The sequence below is a fragment of the Pipra filicauda genome, unplaced genomic scaffold, assembly GCF_003945595.2.
Source record: "Pipra filicauda isolate LSUMZ 115617 unplaced genomic scaffold, ASM394559v2 scaffold81_size6448238_pilon, whole genome shotgun sequence".
Lineage (NCBI taxonomy): Eukaryota > Metazoa > Chordata > Aves > Passeriformes > Pipridae > Pipra > Pipra filicauda.
Window position 1 is genome coordinate 3356528 of NW_024104998.1, and position 18509 is coordinate 3375036.

Consider the following 18509-nt stretch of genomic DNA (forward strand, 5'->3'; position numbering starts at 1 on the left):
GCAACAGCAAACACACTGGTGTGTTATCATCCCTGCCCTGGTCACAAGCCTCAAACACAGCACCACACCAGCTGCTACAACAACAGTTAACTCCCTCACAGCCAGACCCAGCAAGCTGCAAACAGTTTTCAAATTAAATTCCAACTCTACAATTAGCATGTCTTGTAGCTGGCTTGTGTTGTAAGGGGCCTTAAAGATCATCTCATTCTAGCCCCTCTGCCAGGGGCAGGGACACCTTTCACTAGATCAGGTTGTTCAGAGCCCCATCCAGCCTGGCCTTGAACACTTTCAGGATGGGGCATCCACAACTTCCCTGGGCAGCCTGTTCCAGTGCCTCACCACCCTCACAGTGAAGAATTTCTTCCATTAAGCACATCTTGTTTAAAGTATCCCAGAGCTATCCTTCTAAAACATTTCAATGTCACAGGCAGTGAGCTGATTTAGGTATTTTACACTGTATTTCCTGTCTTCATTGTTGCCTGCAACTGACCTCAATAAAACAAGCCTGTCTTAACTCATCTTAAGTATGCACACACACAGGATCTAAAGTTTCAGTCATTTATTTGGTTATGTCTGAATCCTTAAAAGAACATGGTTAAGGCGAGAGATAAGCATATTAGTTACAATTTGTATAACAAGTGATAAAAAGATTTGAGTATCTGTACACTACTTTAATTACGCTTACTTACTGACTGATGCCTTGAGCTATATTCAGCTTAGCTGGCATTCTTGTGTAAACAGTATTTACTAGAACAAAAAATTAACTAGTACTAGCCATACTTCTAATACTCTATTTCAAATCTACTCTTGCAAACAAAAAGCAGTAAAAATACTCATTTGTCTTCAACATACAAAGCGCAGCATTGTCCTGGGTAACAACACGTAACTTTGCAAGTGACACCTGGTTCCTTTAGTTGCAATGGCTTATAGTAATAGTAAGCTAAGTAAGAGACCTATGAAAAGAAGTCATAACACAACTGGAATTTCACATTTGTCAAGCATGTAAGGCTACGAGTTTTACAGTGTGTGAATAAATGAGATATGTTGAACGGTAACATTCCCAGCCATTATAGATGCAAATGCTTGATGCAGCATATCTTCTCTCAGCCCCCAGAAAGGCTCATGTGCAGAAGAAAGATCACTGAGTATAATAGCCCAAGTTTAGTGGAATCATCATTATATATATGTACACACACATCCATGGTGCAAGTTTAGACTTCAGGAACAGAGTGATCCATCAGGCTTTTCATGATGCTAGTTGCCATCCTAAATAAAAGGAAAAGGCATTCAGTTTTGTAAGACAACTGCAGAAGACCACTAATGCTTCTGCTCACTGTATCTTTATCATTGCTAGCCCTTTAATACAAATTAAAAGCTGGACTTTTACTCCACTATTTTTGAGAACAAATATGTTGCTACAGAAAGCTGCACCAAAGTGCACACAGAGAAGAAAGAGAAGCCCACAACACTCAACATTTCTATTAGTACCTGAGCTATACTGTCAATATCTTTTGGGATATGGGCATGTGTGCAGAGTACTATCCCAAGCACAAGGGAAGGAGGGGAAGGGGAAAGGTGGCTGTTAGAATGAAAACTGCCTTGTAGAAAGAACCAAGGGGGTTAAAAAACCAACCAACCAAACAGGAAAAAAGACTCAATTATACCTGAAGCATTATTAATTTCGAGCAACTTCAAAAACATATTTTTGCAGGACAGATTTAGCTGTAGAAAGCCACTGTTGCCAAAGGATTAGAAAAGCCCAACTATATCCTGCCAAGAATCATGTTTACGTCACCAGAATTAGTTGCACTAGAAACAATATTTTAGTTACAAGGTAACAAATACTTGTGGTATCCACATACTTGAAAGTTCTCACAAATTCAGGCTTAGTCAAAATATGTTTAGAAAGGGTTTTTCCAGACAGGAAAAGGCAAAGGATCATCACTAACATATGAATTGGTTAAAAACAGAAACAAGACACACAGTTTGAGCAAAACATCAGATTAAATAAATTTTCAAACTCCCCCCTACCCCCTCCTCCAGTCTTCATGCAAAGTTTGTAATTAGAGTTTAGTGACTGCATTTTATAGTCACTGTCAACTTGATTATAATTAACACCATGGCTGCTTTTTATTACCTACCTCTTTATTATATACTCATAAATACTGGAAGGCATGACAGTAATGGTCACTACATTTCCAGCTGTTGCCAAGATGTCTGCAACCTGGGGGTCCTGTTATTAAACAAAAAGTTATATGAGCAACACAACTTGAGCTGACCAATAAAGCAGCAGTTCAAGAGCTTTTTCTAGACACATTTCATGCAACTTACGGGACCCACAACTACTTGCTTGGAATATTTAACCTTCAGGACAAATCACTGAACCTGCAATGCCACTTCATAGATATTTGATGATAAGTATCTCACATGAACTGACTAGAGAAGGGACACAGACATCCTACACAGAATTCCTGCTAAAATTTGAGGCAGGCTGGCAGGAGGAAGCTTATTCTTAGTTTTGCCAGCAAAGTTAGACTACAGATAAAAACTGAAGGTCAGCCTCACCAGGTAGAGGCAGAGAGAAGGAATGAGTTGCACTGCCTACCAATACAAAACTCCAAAGAAGCCTCAAAACTTGTATCTCTCTCCAATCAAGTTACCTCTCATGACTGACTGACTATCTTATTTTTTATGAACATTAAACAATATATTACAAACCTTTTCCCTCTCCAAAACACAGATACTATACGCAACTAAAAAGCTCCCAGTTCTCCACACGCACCACATATTTTACCTTCAATCCAATTACATTCTGGCCATTAATTTCACAGATGTTGTGCTCTGTAAGAAGTCCATTTCTCGCAGCAGAACTGTCTTTCACTATTGAGGTTATTTTTCCATTCTTGAATATGAAGCCAACATGCCCTGAGCTGTCCTTATGCATAGTAATAATGCGTTCAAAAGGTCTAAAAAGACATTTAAAATACAAAACAATGCTTTCAGTCTACTAAACCACAAAAGGAACCACATGCTATTTTAGCATCTTTGACTTAAAAAGTAATTGTACTCTGACTCATACATCAACTATAATGAAAAGTAGTTGGGTTTAACTTTATTTTGTTAATATTGTTATATCAATATATACTTGTTTATAAACCTTACATGTTTTCCCTGTTCTACAGACCTTCTGCACCATCTGGATTAATAATACAAAGATCCCATACAACATCCACCCACCCACCACCACAAACAAACACACACAAATGTCCATTAAAAATTAAGTTTTCTCTACAAATGTTATAAGATAGATAAAATAACACAGGTAGTTTTAACAACTGTAGGCAGACCATGAGATTCTGGAGTATAAGGCTTCCCCAACAACATTTCTACTGCTTTACAGACAATAAGCCTTTAAACTGTGTCTTAAAAAAGCAGTAAATATCGGAAGAGGGTGGGGAGTTGGGCACAGAAGTGGTAGGCACAGCAGGGAATCTATCACCAGAGTATTTTGATTCAATACATGGTAGAAGTAGCTGCCCTCCACTGGGTCAAATTTGGTTCTTAAGCAAGGATAAACCTGGAAAAGGCTTTGAGACATACCTCATATCAAGCATCATCTGTCTTCTTGCAGCCTACAGACCTTAAATTGAATCTGACCTGTTGTTACTACATACAATTATCTACAAGCCTGTCATTTAATACAATTGAAAATCTGTATGGGTTCATCAAGCACACTGTTAGTAAAACTGGCATTAAGTCATATGTAAGCAGAGTTCACAAGAAAACTACCATGCTAAATAAAATGTAAATTTGTCCATTAATACAGCAAATATTTTGGTACTACTCTTGTTTCATTTAGTATAAGCAAAAGTTGAGTTGTGTTGTTAAAAAAGCACAGAAGTCTTCAATTCAGGGTTTAAGTTTAACTTGTGTTATCACTCACTAGTTTATCTTGGAAAAACATTATGCCTCATCATACTCAGAAAGTTTACAAGTTAAGAACCACTCTGACTGTTCCCCACAAAAGGGAACATTTCTGAGGATCCTTACTACTAAGTACATAGACAAACAGATTTTTTTATGCCTGCAGTCCTGCTAAAGCAAGGGGAGACCCAAGCCCCATAGAATTACTCCGAGACAGATAATGACAATCCGTATCTGCAGCTGGCTTTACCTGTCCCGAATGATCATTGAAATCCTTTCTGCAGAAGCCTGTTTCAGAACTTTATGTGCTTTATCAGAACTCCATCCTGCACAGTTTTCACCGTTGATCTGCAGAACTTGGTCCCCAAACCGCAGACCAGCAAGGGATGCTGGAGAGTTTGCCTGAACTAACTGGACAAATATACCCTGCAAAAGAGAAGAAAAAGAGGAGAGGAGATGAAGTTCTTCCTTAAAGATGAAGACCAGTGACAGAGCACACAGCCCTTTAAAGTTTCCCATTCTCTATGCAATACCAGCCAAACAGACAGAAGGACTTACTAATTATTATTAAGGAGCATTTTTGAAATATCAGTCTGTTTAGAGATGTGTTTAAAAGTCTGACAGATAATTAATGCTAGAATAAAGTTTGAAAATAAACAAATCTGTTCTGTCTAGATCTCTAAACAAACAAAAAAAAAGAGCTAATTGAATTGAATTCTTACGCGAAGGGGTAAATACTTTCCTGTTTAAACAGGAAATCTGAACAACTGGACCACCACAAACTGGTGGTAAATTTGCATATCTGAGCTGCATTTAACTAATATTTCCCTGGCCAGACACTGGAGTCTATATATAGCTGGAGAAATAGATGAGCACTGCTAGAAACAACATAGCAAATTTCTCCTTCTTTCACAACCCCGTTAGCTTTCAACTTTTTAATCAACTATGACTTGCTACCACCTCAGGTAGAAAACCAAGACTATTTCTAGTCAAAGTACCCCTACAAACCAAGTAAAGCGTATCAAAGCAAAGTATAAATAATAGTTCTGGGGAGAAGTGGTGTTAAAAAAAAAGCCAACACCACCCCATGCTACCCTGAGAAAACTCCATTTGCTGCGTTAGCAGGACTACAAGAAGCATTTTAACCCTATATGCTACAGTCAGTTTAATTTTTTTAAAACATTCAGATTAAATGGCCTTGCCATGCTAAAAAAAAAAACCAAAAAACAAAAACCCAAAACGAAACAAATCTAAGAAAACACAAACAGAACAAACAGAGTAGCATTTTCCATGTTGAGAATCAAAAGATCCTGAAACAGAAGCTTCAGACCATGTTTAAGGACCTTCTATAGAAGAGGAAATACTTCTAAGCTGTGGGCAGTTCTCTGCATACTGCTGAACATTAAGTACTGCCCAGTATTTCCACAAAGATAGAGACAAGAAGTCCTGAACTTCTAAAAAGTATCACAGCAGGTATGCATGTTCTAAAGCAGAAAATAAATATTACAAGTAATTTTCAGGTGTTATAAAACACATGTCACTAAATTGCCACAGTCAATTCAGATCCGATTCCAGACAGCTGGAAATCTAGTTACGGATCTAATGAAGGACTAAAATTCTGCTAATGGACAGCACTATACAGAAGACAATTTTGTGAATATACATCTACTAAATTAGTTCAGCAAGAAGATCTCTAGAGGCAAAAGCAAGCTTCTACACTTACATTGTCAACAGACTTTAGGCGAAGCCCAATTTTGCCATCTTGATCTTTACACAGAATTGCTTCACGGATGCCTTGCTTAATTTCTGCTCTGCGAATTCCAATATCATTTCCAGTCACTGGAGCTACCATGTAATTAGTAGAAGGTCGTGTTACCAGTTGCTGATTAAAACAAAACAGCCAGACAACTTAGTTTCAACTTTCAAAAATAGCTATATGTCAGTTTATATGAAGTAATATTCACAAAAAACAGTACACAAATTAAATCACAACACCAGCTCTCCCCCACCCCCTCCCAACACTGGAAACATAAAGCTCAGTTTAAGACCAGATTAAAATAGGCACTGTTACTTACAACAATTCATCACTCAGTCAAGTATGGTACTTAAGACAATAACAGTCCGTTCTCTAGAATGCTAGATACATATTTAGTCTTTATACTTTTGCTTTCTAAAACATGCTTGACTGGTACCTACACCCTGTGGCTGAGCAACTGCTGCCACTGGTAAGTTTCTCTGCACCTCTTCCTCACTGAGGCTCAGGCCCATATACTGAGAGAGTTCTGGATACAATCTGGGATATAAGCCTATAGAAGAAAAACAAAACAATAATAAATCAATACATGTTGGTTTAACAGAAAGAGCAGTTACTGCTTTTATGTGTAAATTACTTCAACAAATCTTGTGCTATTGTAATTATTTAATTGGAAAATTATGACAGAAAACTCAATTCAATCAAGACTGGTTTAGGAGAGCAATCAAAAAAAGCAGCATTTCTGAGATAAAGAGTTTACAGTGAACTTTCAGTTTCAGTTACTCCGTTCATTCTTTACAGCACAAACAACATAAGACATGAGGTGACAGGTTCCAAAACCAACACTGTGCTCAGTCCATGACGACATGCCTACCCTTCAGAGCTTTTGGGCAATTAGTGGGAAACTACTCTCCCTCCTACCCCCAAACCAGGTGTGCTGAAGAACACCTGAAGGACTTTCCACCAAGTTCAAAACAGCACTTGCAAGAGGCATCCATGCCAAGGATACTCCAGATCCCAGGCATGGGAGGGTTTCTACAGAAGTCTCCTGGTTGTAAGGTCAGCTCTACAGGCTGCTTTGAGACTTCATAACAAAGCAGCTGTCATTTTCTCACAGCTTCAAAATGAAGGGGCCTTAGACATGCCTCTCAACAAGAAAAACCACACACAGCCCTTAAAATATCCTGCCATACTCAAGAGGAGTGAGATGCAGGGGGTGGAAGGAAAGCAAGCTGAACTGACACTTGTCAGACCTTGAGTCGAACAAGTCCAGAAATAAGACTGATATTGCTCTTGACATTCCACAGATCATTAACTGGTGCCATTTAACAAGTGGCAGTTATGAGAACACTTGAGTCCACACAGCGTTCTTACTGAATCAGTGGGGACAGAAAAGGCTGCTTGGACAGAGAGGTGGTGCAAAGGATGACTTCAGAAGCAAACAGCCTCCCCAGTACACAAAGCTTAGGTTTCTAGGGTTCATTTATGGGTATACGTATAAAAACAGCTATTATAAACTATTTGACCAGCAATGGTCAAATTTTCTGGGAAGGAACAAGGGTTACTGCAAGGTGAACGCCAGTTCAAACAACAGACTTTTTTTCTCTTCAATACACTGCTTCACATGAGAGCTCTCTGACCATATCTCTGGACTAATCTCTTAAATCGTAGTTCCAGCAATATTGATTAATAAGCTTTTCATGAATGAATCTTCTACTTTTGCTTACTTTTTCAAGCACATAGGATTATACACAACACTGCACAAAATTTCTGCAGCTACCCAATTTTTCTGTTTTGTTCTCCATTAAAGACCACAACATATGATGCATCTTTATTTGGCTATATTACATTCTCATTTAAAACGCAGAGAGGTCCAAATAGCAGAACATATCCAAAAGCTCTTGATGTTGTAAAGTCTCCTGTCTCTGCCAGGACAGAGGAATTTCCAGGGGGGTTTGGCACATCCTATAGATGATGTACGTCTCCCTTCATTTGGGATATATTGAACGATTAATAACTCTACAGCCACAAACATTTTCTGAGCAATTCTCACACAGGCTGATGTCAAAATTATGGCTTTGCGTCTGCTGGCCAAATAATTACATGAGAATTCAAACTCTAGACGGCAGAAAGGACACTGCCAAGAAGGGACTGCTGAAGCAAAATCAAATCTGGTCTGGTGAGGCTAGGCCAGTATCTATTCCAGAAAGGATCTACCAGAGACAACTATCTGGTGAGCTATCCAAACTCCTGCCCTAAAGTCATCTTAGACACACAAGCGCCCAGAGAACTGGAGACAAAGTTATATCCACCAAGCTTTCATATCTGGTCCACCAGTATTCTTGACAGCCATTCCAGCACTGCTGCTGGTCAGAGGTTTTAGGCCTTTCAGATCAAGGGTAGCTTACTAATCCAGAGTTCTGACCTCAAACATACCTGTGCACCTTCATGGATGTACATGTGCATGGGAGAAAAGAAGAATAAATGGGTACAAGTCATTCAGCTTTAGACCTGATGGATTCCCCACCAGACAGTTGATTCCAAAATCTGCTGGAAGCTTTATACTGATTGCAGGACAAGACTTAGCGCCATCTTCCTGGGCACTTCTCTTTTGACAGAGATTTGTGTTTGTCTGTCCCTAAGCAAGCTCATATGGAGAAGAATGACACTCAGACACATGCTGACCTCTAAAGCTTACAAATATATAGGTGGATAAATAAGGACAACAAGGTGTCTGAGGTAAGAGTTAAAAAGAGCTCAATGGTACCAACAACAAATCTTATTATGTTAGGCTCACTTGGAAAAGGTTTCAAAAAGAGATGGGTGAGTGCTTGCCACAACTTCCTTTTATAAGCAAACACTGTTTTTTTGACTCTTATAGCACCTTACCAAGGTGGGTGTTGGCATTTCCAAAAAGGCATGGTCTTGCCCTTTGTAAACAGGGTTACATATTTATAGGTATTTTTGACTGTACTGTTAACTTCAGTACTTCGTAACCGCTTTCCACAACATTAGGATACTATAGAGTACATGAGCTTACCTCCATCATGAGGAATTGGAGCAGAAGCTTCAGACAAGATTGCTGGATTAGCTGGATTTGAAGAAAAGGCAGTCTGAGCCTAAAAGCAAAGAAACTCACATAAGTTATCTTGTATAAGAAAAACAAAATCTTTATTATGCAGACAGAAGACTCAAAATTTTCTTTTGTACATGCTAGTTACTATTTATCTTGAAGTGTTGAAGTCAATCTTTTTATTTGAAATAAATAGCTTCAATACAACATGCTATAGTAGTATCACAACTTCTTCAGTAGGTGAACTCATATCTTCCTCACAAACAAAGCTACAATTATAATGCAGAGAGGCTTTACCATCAGCCTGTTCTGTTTTTGTCATCAAGCAAGTTAAAGAGCCTTAAAGGACTCATTAAACTTGGCTGACAAAGCTTTATAACACTAAGTTTTAGGGTATGACCTTTGGCAGAGTATTTTGCAATTACTTTCTCATCTGGATAGCAGCAGTTTTACCTCTTCACCATTTACGGATGTTATTAGTGAGATCTACTGAAGTCCCTTTCAAGTGTCAAGTTCCACACAATCCAATGTTAGTGGTTCAATATCTTCTGAAAGAAGTAGACCTTCTAAGATGATTTTTCTACAGCATTTGCCACTACAGTGAACACATAAAGCTTTATTTCTGCATTGCTGACTGACTCACAAATATAAGAGACCTTATTTAAGTAAGCCAGTTTCCTTCCTTCTCAGTACCTCAGCTACTATTTTTTGGCCCTGTGTAATCGTGACTAGTGAAAAACACTGCCTTACAGAGGCCTGTTAAGCGTGATGGAAATAGCTCTCCCAATAACTTTCCTGAGATTGAATGTCAAAGGTGGGGGAGAAATTACTAAATGCACAGTGAAACATCATGCTGAACAGGACACATAAATCATCTAACACAACACGACAGCCAAATTACTTCATGATGTTAAGGAAATGCATAAAAATAGAAGACTTCTTAGTTCTGTACACTCCAGGAAGTTGTCTTCAGAAAAAGGTCTCACAGCAAGAATGACTCATTATTTAGTAATATCACATGTACTTAAAAGAATAGGCTCCAACTCAAATGAGGGACAAAAAGAACAGGTTAGAATAATATTTAATGTAACAAGTTCATTTGTTTTAACCTGCAGTCATTTTAATCTCACTTCCTTGTTGTGGATACAGATATTGTCTTTCTGTACTCTGCCCGCTTTTCTTCTAATAATGCTCTGAGATGTTTTTAAAGAGATAGCAATTTTATAATGCACTACTTGGGAGAGGCAAATAATTTAGCCTTTGATGCCAGCAGGTCAAGGGAGGTGATTCTGCCCCTCTACTCTGTCCTTGTGAGACCCCATTTGGAATGCTGTGTCCAGGTCTGGGGTCCCCAGCACAGGAAAGACACAGACCTGTTGGAGAGGTCCAGAGGAAACAATCACTGAAATGATGAGAGGGGTAGAACACCTCTCCTGTGAGAAAAGGCTGAGAGAGCTGGGGTTGTTCAGCATGGAGAAAAGAAGGCTCTGGGGAGACCTTACAGCAGAGTTTCAGTACCTAAAGGGGGCTTATTAGAAAGATGGGGACAGACATTTTAGCAGGGCCTGTTGTGACAGGACAAGGGGTAATGGTTTTAAAAGAGGGTAGATTCAGACTAGATACAAAAAAGAAGTTTTTTTTAAATGAGGGTGGTGAAGCAGTGGAACAGACTGCCTAGAAAGGTCACAGATGCCCCAACCCTGGAGACATTCAAGGTCAGACTGGACTGGGCTCTGAACAACCTGATCAAGTTGAAGATGTCCCTGCTCGTTTCTATGAAACATATCAGTGAAAATGGAATGGCTTACTGATTACATTTATTACAATTTCCCATTGTAATATATAAACCCTAGCAGCTGGTCAATAAAAGGACAAAGAAGCACATTCTTGGCTCCAGGCTACTCATTTTTCAGTTCAGCATTACCTAACTGTAGATAAAGGACTTTGGTAAGATAAGAAGAATGGAGTGGGTGGACACAACAAAGAGAAATCCCAACATAGCACCCACAACTTCAAAAGCCCCACCCCACACATACAAACACAGGTGAGACAAGGCACTGCACTTTGGGATAGCACAGCAGAGTTAACAAGCTGTTCTATGCAGTTTGCTTGACTGTTTCCCAATGAGAACAGCAAGGACAGAAGTAGTAGTCACCTTAAAACTCAGTATAAGTCCTCGCCTTTGCTTAAACTGGGAGGGAATGCAAGTTAAGTTCAGGAAAAGGTGAAACACTGAAGAAAGCAAGGAAACCCCTTGTGAAATATATTCATGTCAAATTTCTCATAGAGTTTTTAATCCATTAAAATGCTTTCCACCATTTTGTTTCACAGGTATTTTTTTAGTCCTCATCATGTCTAATAATAAAACTACCAATATTCTTATACATAAAGGGTTTTACACAAATGTGATAATCTTGGATGTCCTGAGAGACCTAGTTACTACCAAGAAATAGCCAGTGGACAAGTCTGTGATTCTACACAGCATTAAGACAGCCAGTGCTTCTTTTTTTGGGGGTGCTCAAATGACCAAGAAAGCCTTCTGACACAGATTTGGACAGTGGGAGTGAGACATGGAAGGTTAATTAGTTCAGTCATCATATCAGAGCCAAAGTATTTGAAGAGACTGACTATGTTTGTCTACTTAAGACCAAGTATCTATGCTTCAAAAAACCCCAGCATATCAACATATTGAAGGTCATCCACAGCATTTATGCTTGTTCAGCAGAGTGCCCAACATGAATATAAATGAATATATAAAAATTTAAAAATAAATATATCCAGGCAGTAAATTAAGCATTAATGACATTATATCAAGCTACAAAGTAAAGAGCTTGTCTTTCCCCTTTAGAGTACAATGGTAAAACAAGTTCCCAACCACAATACACCTCCCCTTACCTAGATTAAATATCATCAGATATATTACTATCATCAGAACTCCTCTTTTTTAAAGTCCACCATACCTGAATAACTTTGTCCACCTTCAGATCTTCTAGGGAAGGATAGAGAGACATTTTGATGAAATCTCACTAGGCAAAGGGAAGACTGAAAAAAAACCAAATGGGAAAGCAAACAAACCACATGGTTAGCTGTCAGATATTTACTGAGTTTACAACTTAAAAAAATTTAAGAAAGAAAAATAAACCAGACAAAGTGCCAAATAAGTGATCTGTGACTTGCAAGCCAGCACTAAAGATACCTGACACTACAGATAAATTCCATTACGACTGCCCATTTAATCTGTTATCAATAGCAGGCTTTGGGTAATAGGTTTTATTTAATGTACTTATGACTGTGAAAGTTAAGTCTCAACAATGAGAAAGCTTATACAGAGAAAACCACTTCACGGGAAGCATTGCAAAGACAGACTTCAGGAGGCCAGGATGCAATAATAATGAGGGTTAAGAGGAAAAAGCTAATCGCACTCCTCCTAATTGGGGCGGTATTTTATATAAAACTGTAGCTTTCCCTCTGTTATCCAAAATATCTAAACACTTTCATCAGTTCTGATATTCCAGTGATCTGGTTTAGGCTGGAATAGAGATACTGTTCTTCCCAGTAGCTGGTACAGTACTGTGTTTTGGATTTAGGATGAGAACAATGTTGATAACACACTGATTGTTTTAGTGTAAACACTATTTAGCCACAACTAAGTCCAGGACTTTTCAGCTTCTCATGCCCTGCCAGCGAGAAAGATGGAGGGGCACAGAGTTGGGAGGAGACAGAGCCAGGACAGCTGGCCCAAACTGGCCAAAGGGATATTCCATGCCATATGGCATCATGCTCATAGATAAAGTGGGGAAGAAACAGGGCCAAAGGCCACTGCTTGTGAACTAGCTGGGCATTGGTCAGCGAGTGGTGAACAGGGGCAATGTGCATCACTCATTTTATATATTCCAACTCTGTTATTATTTTTTTTCCTTCCTTTTCTGTTCCATTAAACTATCTTTACGTCAACCCATGGGTTCACTCTTTTACTCTTCTAATTCTCTCCCCCCATCCTGCTGGGGCAGGGGGATCCAGCAAGCAGCTGTGTGGCCCCTAGTTGCTGGCTGGGATTACACCATGAGATCCAGCAAGAAGCCACTAACTGGCTTCCTATGTCCATTTGCAACAGAGACAGCAATTACAGCAAGAGACCATAAACCAGGAAGATTGAGTCAGCGGTGAGTTTCAAAACACAGAGACTCCAGGCTGGCTCTCATGTGATGTTGGGAGAGCCCTGTGGCAACTTATCAGGAATTACTACAACAAAACCAAGGGGAAGAGAAACCCAAGCAAAACCAAAAAAAATAAACCACTTCACATGATTTTCTAAGGCACCACACTGACATCCAGCTCTGTTAGAGCTTGTCACCTGAGGCTTCAGGAAATCCCATTTTTCCAAAGCTCTTTCACTCTCCCTGAGATTAGCTGAACTTCTGAAAACCATAATAAAACACTCCACAACAGCATATGGGAACATTTCAGTAAGGGGGGTAGAGAGGGACAGAAACAGAAAACAACAAAATGTGGTACAGTTTTGCAAGTTATAGAAGGCACTGAGAACACAGTTAACAAGGAAGATTTATTAAAAGCTTTTGGTTGGGGGATTCATTTTCTCATCCAAAGAACAGAGGTCCTTATTCATGCAGCAATTTAGCAAAAATTCCAGACTAAAAGTGACCGCTGCATAAATCCTTGAGCTACTGCTTCTCTAAGTGCAGATATTAAGTTGATTTTTAAATGAACACCACACACAGAGATGCCTAATGTGATATTGCAGTAACACAAAGGACATCTCTTCATATTACACTAAGCTCATCAACAGCTTTTATGCATGTTCAGCAGAGTGTCCAACAGCTCCAGTATCATCTCAAACTACAATTAAAACTTTAAAAAAGCATGCCCTAAATGTGACAGAAATCTAAACTGTGAACATGTGGACCATTATATTGTAATAATTAATTGCCACTGACATTTTTGACTAACTGATGCAACTAAACCAAACACAGTTAAAGCCTGGAAGCTTTATAAATTAAACATACACATTTAAAGCCCATTTAAAGTTCTGTTTTAATCCAGCATTGACCTCAAACAACCAAGTGCTTTTGCTCATCCCAAATGGGTAACAGCAAATGTAAGCCCAAGCCCAGTAAACCCTGTGGTCAGGTAAGCTGTGCCTGAATGCTGCATTCCGCTGCAAACACCACTCAGACTCGACATCTTCTGTGCTACAGCAGCTCTCATAGATTCAGGTGCTGGCCCAAGCACTGGCACACATTCAAAGCCAGCACACCCCCGGCAGCAGGCAGGAAAAGAGGGCAGGCCAAGGACGGTGTGTTCCTAAAGAAGTCACCCCGTGGCAGGGCAATCAGGGACACAACAGCAGCACTTTGCAGTTGGTGATCTCCAGCATCCGCACAGCAGCAGAGAACAGCACAAGGAGTGCTGGGTCCCCTGTCCCAGTGACCAACTTCCATGGTACACCCTGGCCAGCTTTAGTTCTTCTCCACAGACCAGTCTCACTCTGCACACAATTACTGGTTACATTTGTCACAGACATGCAACTTCAACCTTCCTCTAGTTTAGAGGGAGGACCAATGTTCTTTCTGTAGAAAAGCACTAGCAAAGCTAAACATATATTAATTCTCAGATCACATAAGATGACACTCCAGCAGCTTATCCCGCCACTTGACAATCCCCTCCCCAGTCAAGAGCTCACAAACCCAAGTGTCTGTCACCAAGGATCTGCTGGGCTGGTTCCTTCATCATAATCTCACCTGTTCGTGGTTTTGGTTTTCCAATTAGAGAGAATAACTGCCACCACTGTAATTGCATTCAGTGAGCTCAAAACTTTGCATATGGTATTATCAATTTCTGCAGCAGCAGTTGTAACACAAATACCTCTCGTCAGGTAATGCAAGAGCCAAAAAAAAATAGTGCACTTGGTTTCAAATAAGATTTTTAAATAACAATTGCCAGTGGTAGGGACTACCAGTAACTGCAGGAAGAACTTGCCCATGGCTTCTGTGGAGCTATGCACAGTTATAAACACGAGTTTCAGCAGGCGCTGTAACAGTTTTAGGCACTGACCACAAAAGGTGAGTCAGTACAACCTCCTTTTCTTTCAAAAATCTACAACATCAGAATCGTCTTCCTCGATCATTTCCATACTTCCATGTATTATGAGGAGCACAAGTGTTTAGGAAAGCAAAAGTGAAAGCCAAAGGAAGAGCGTGGGGGCAAGAGGGGCTGCTATAACCCAGTTAGTGACCTGCAAAACCTGGAATTAAAGACCTCTCCCCACTTCTCAGTACCCTTGGCTGGAAAGACTGACTGCCAGTGCCAGCACCTCCCACTAAAAGAAGATCCTGTTTGCCAAAGGGAAGTGCCGGGCCACTGGTCGGAGACCTGTGAAACGCGTCACTCGTGACACCCTGAGCCTGCCAGCAGGAAGTCTTGAGGGTGGGAGTGATCCCGAACTGCTCTCCGTGGCGTGGCTGGGAGAAGACAGGCTCCCCGACACATTCTCCAGGTCGGAAAGCACGGAGCTGAACACAAACAACACAGGATCCTGCTGAACTCCAACCTGGCCAGCCTGTAGTGTCCGCTGTCTCTGAAAGCACCCCCAGCCAATACTGGGGAAAGGGAAAAATCAAACCAAAACAAAAAGCGCTACCCCGAGTGCTTTCCGCCTGTGGCCCGTGGAGAGATTACAGCAGGCCACAATGTCGGCACCTATATTGAACACTGGTTCCCCTTTCCAGAATTTAGAAGCTTACTAGCCCCAAAATTCGTCTTTAAAGCAGATGCAGGACAACACCTCCTGGAGGTCAGGCTGAGACATCAGGAACCAAGGAACTGTTTTGTAAGACACGTTCTCCACTAATAACTCGGTATTTCCCTCCTGATACATATCTAATTAGCCTCGAAGCAATTGTCCTCATTATCCACTCACCTCCGAAACCTGATGCCTCCATTTCAGATCCGAAGCTGGGCCCGCCTGCCCGAAAAGGCACGGCGTATCCACCCCACCCCTGCAGCACCATCCAGCCCGTCTGAAGAGGAGTTACTACAGATGTCCGAGCCTCCGCCGAGCCTACTCTCTGCAACGACCCCGGAGCCCGAACGGGAGGTCAGAAGACGCCCCCAGACCGTGGAGGGACGCGGAGGCTTATTCACTCGCCGTTTTCCCTGTCTGTGGGCGGAGGAGCCCCTCGGGCCGGCAGAAGCCTTTCCCCCCGCCCCCGGCCGGCTGCAGGGAGCGGCGGCCCCGCAGGAGCACGACGCGGGCCCGCGGGGGCCAACACGGCCCTCGCCAGCAGAGCCGCCCCGGCACCGGCCGCCCCCTTCCCGGTCCGCCATGCCCGGCCCGCAGCCCCCCGCCCACCCCTGAGGACCGGCCGCCGCACAAAGGGCCGCGGGGACGGGACCCCCCCCCCCCCCCCGCCGGTCTCCGCCCTCCTTTACCTGCGGGCCGGGGGGTCGGTGGCTGCCGCTGGTCGGGGCCCTGAGTGCGGAGAGGGGCGGCGGCACCGGCTCCGAAAATCCCGGCAGCGCAGCGGTGAGCGGGGCGGGGGCGGCGGCGACGTTGGCCCGGCCCCGCGCATGCTCCGGGCCCGCGGCCGGGACTGTCCCCTGGGCTCCGGGCCGAGGGTCGAGAGAGGGGTGGTGGCGGCCTAGCTCTCCTCTGGCCGCTTGTTTCATTTAGAATCACAGAATCATCAAAGTTGGAGGAGACCTTTAAGATCATCAAGTCCAACCGCCCACCCAGCACTACCTCTGTAACCCCTAAAGCACATCACGCAGCGCCAGATCCAGGCGCCTCTTGAATGCCTCCAGGGATGGTGACTCCACCACCTCCCTGGGCAACCTATTCCAATGCCTGAACACCGTAACAGTTAAAAAAATTTTTCTAATACTTAATCTGAATCTGTCTCAGGCCATCTCCCCTAGTCCTCTCACTGCAGGCACGGCAGAAGAGACCGGCCCCCACCTCCACCCCCTACACCTCCTTTCAGGTAGCTGTAGCGAGCAATGAGGTACCTCCTGAGCCTCTTTGTCTGAGACTTACCCCTGGCTTGCTTTCTTTTTCTACTGCCTTTGCCTCAACCATTTGCTGTTATTGGTTCACAGCTGTTGTGTTCGTGGAGGAAAAAGTATAATTTTCTGCTCATTTTCCAAGATTTTTGGTTTGGTTTGGAGTTTTGCTTTGGGTTTTCGTTTTTTTTTTTTTTTTTTTTTTTTTTTTTTTTTTTTTTTTTTTGGGGGGGGGGGAGTGGGGTGTTTCTCCTGTAATAAGGCATGCTCCACTAATCACCTCGAATCAGCTTTGTTTTTTGTGTCTGCTGTCCAGGCATGGATGTGCTGTCCAGGCAAGCTGTGACGTGCCAGAGCCGGGGGCAGTGTCCTGTGGTCCAGCACCTGTCTGGGCCTTCTTTTATGGGTATCTGTCAGAAGCCATGCTGTCCTCCTAGAGAGGCTCCCCTGGAGAAACCATGATGTAAATTGTACCAGCAACAGGGAAATCCCAAAACAAGCTTGGAAAAAGGGTTTCATAAGTCAATTACCATAATTATTCCCCGTTTGCCTTATTTAGAGCATGAACTTCTCTAGCATCAATTTTCAGTCTTTAAAATCCTTCTTCATTACGATTCTTTACCTGTTGTCAAATCTTGTTCATCATATAGATAATTAAATGTGCTGAGTGCCTTAGAGCTTCTCTTCACCTAAGAAACCAGAGTGTTTAGTAGACGAGTTTAGCAGTCCTCCAGCACCTAGAAAGGAGGTCTGCTCCCACCTCAGTCTCTTTCTCCTGTCCTCAGCCAGTCCCAGCAGCTGTTGAGCTCTTCTGAGGGAGTACTTAACTCATTGCCCCAGCAGAAATGAAATCCACCAAAAAACATTAATGTTTTTCTGCTAATTAGTGAGCCAAACTAGCAACAAAAAGATCTCTCAAGCACCAGCATGAGCCAAGGGAGTGTGTAGCTGGAAGCAGGAGAAAGGAGGAGGAGGAGGGAGGAGAAATGGAAATGAGAGGAAAGGTTGATTCCCTTCATTCTAGCACTAACAGGCTGTTTCATCATTAGAACTGCCTGCACAATCATAAACAGAGATTTTGTTGCAATGTATATTTTCCAGTTCTTGGACCAGCATCTTTGGTGAGCACCACAGGAGTGCACAGGATTGGGGTAGCAGCCACAGCAGTGCTGAATACGGAGGATCAGCAACTCTCTGGCTGCTAAGAAGGCTCCTGTGTCTATATCCAATGATCAGCCAGGCCTGAAACCTTGTATGCCAGTGCCTGAACTCACAGCTACTGAGTCATGCAACTACAGATCATTAAATACATATGAAGTGAAATTTTGGGCTTAGGGTATAAGTTCACAAAAATCCTGTGTTACGTGTCTTCTGGGCCAGGAGGGAGGGAGGGAATCTAGCTCTGGTTTAATAATGATAGATGATTACTGCTTTTGAAGTGCTAAATTTTCTACACAGCCAAAAGACTTTTTTAACATAAGTGCAGTTAAAGGTTTAAAACTGTATGCTCACACCAAGAGTCTAACCCTTCATCCTGCAATGAGCTCGGTGCGGTGAAGCCCTGTACTCACCCTGGAGAACCGAGAGTACTGTACGGTACATGAGGCATGGAAATTGAAGATGTGTGATTGATAGTTTTCCAGGTAGTGCAATTCTGCTGGGTGCCAGCACAGATAACTGAAGGGCAATGTTTTGATTTGATGTTGCATGCTCTTCTCATTGCAAAGACCTTTCTTCTCT

General features: G+C 42.1%; 1 protein-coding gene across 1 annotated transcript; it reads right to left on the reverse strand.

Moving 5' to 3' along the window:
* Positions 1 to 544: 544 nt before the first annotated feature.
* On the reverse strand, positions 545 to 16308 carry LOC113987094 (syndecan binding protein). Its single transcript, XM_027719411.2, has 9 exons — positions 16200 to 16308; positions 11711 to 11792; positions 8718 to 8796; positions 6121 to 6230; positions 5648 to 5806; positions 4175 to 4350; positions 2795 to 2966; positions 2142 to 2233; positions 545 to 1266 (listed from the first exon to the last, which is right to left on the reverse strand). The coding sequence occupies exons 2-9, from the start codon at positions 11759 to 11761 to the stop codon at positions 1212 to 1214; spliced, it is 894 nt and encodes a 297-aa protein (XP_027575212.1). The 5' UTR covers positions 11762 to 11792; positions 16200 to 16308; the 3' UTR covers positions 545 to 1211.
* Between the last annotated feature and the right edge of the window lie 2201 nt (positions 16309 to 18509).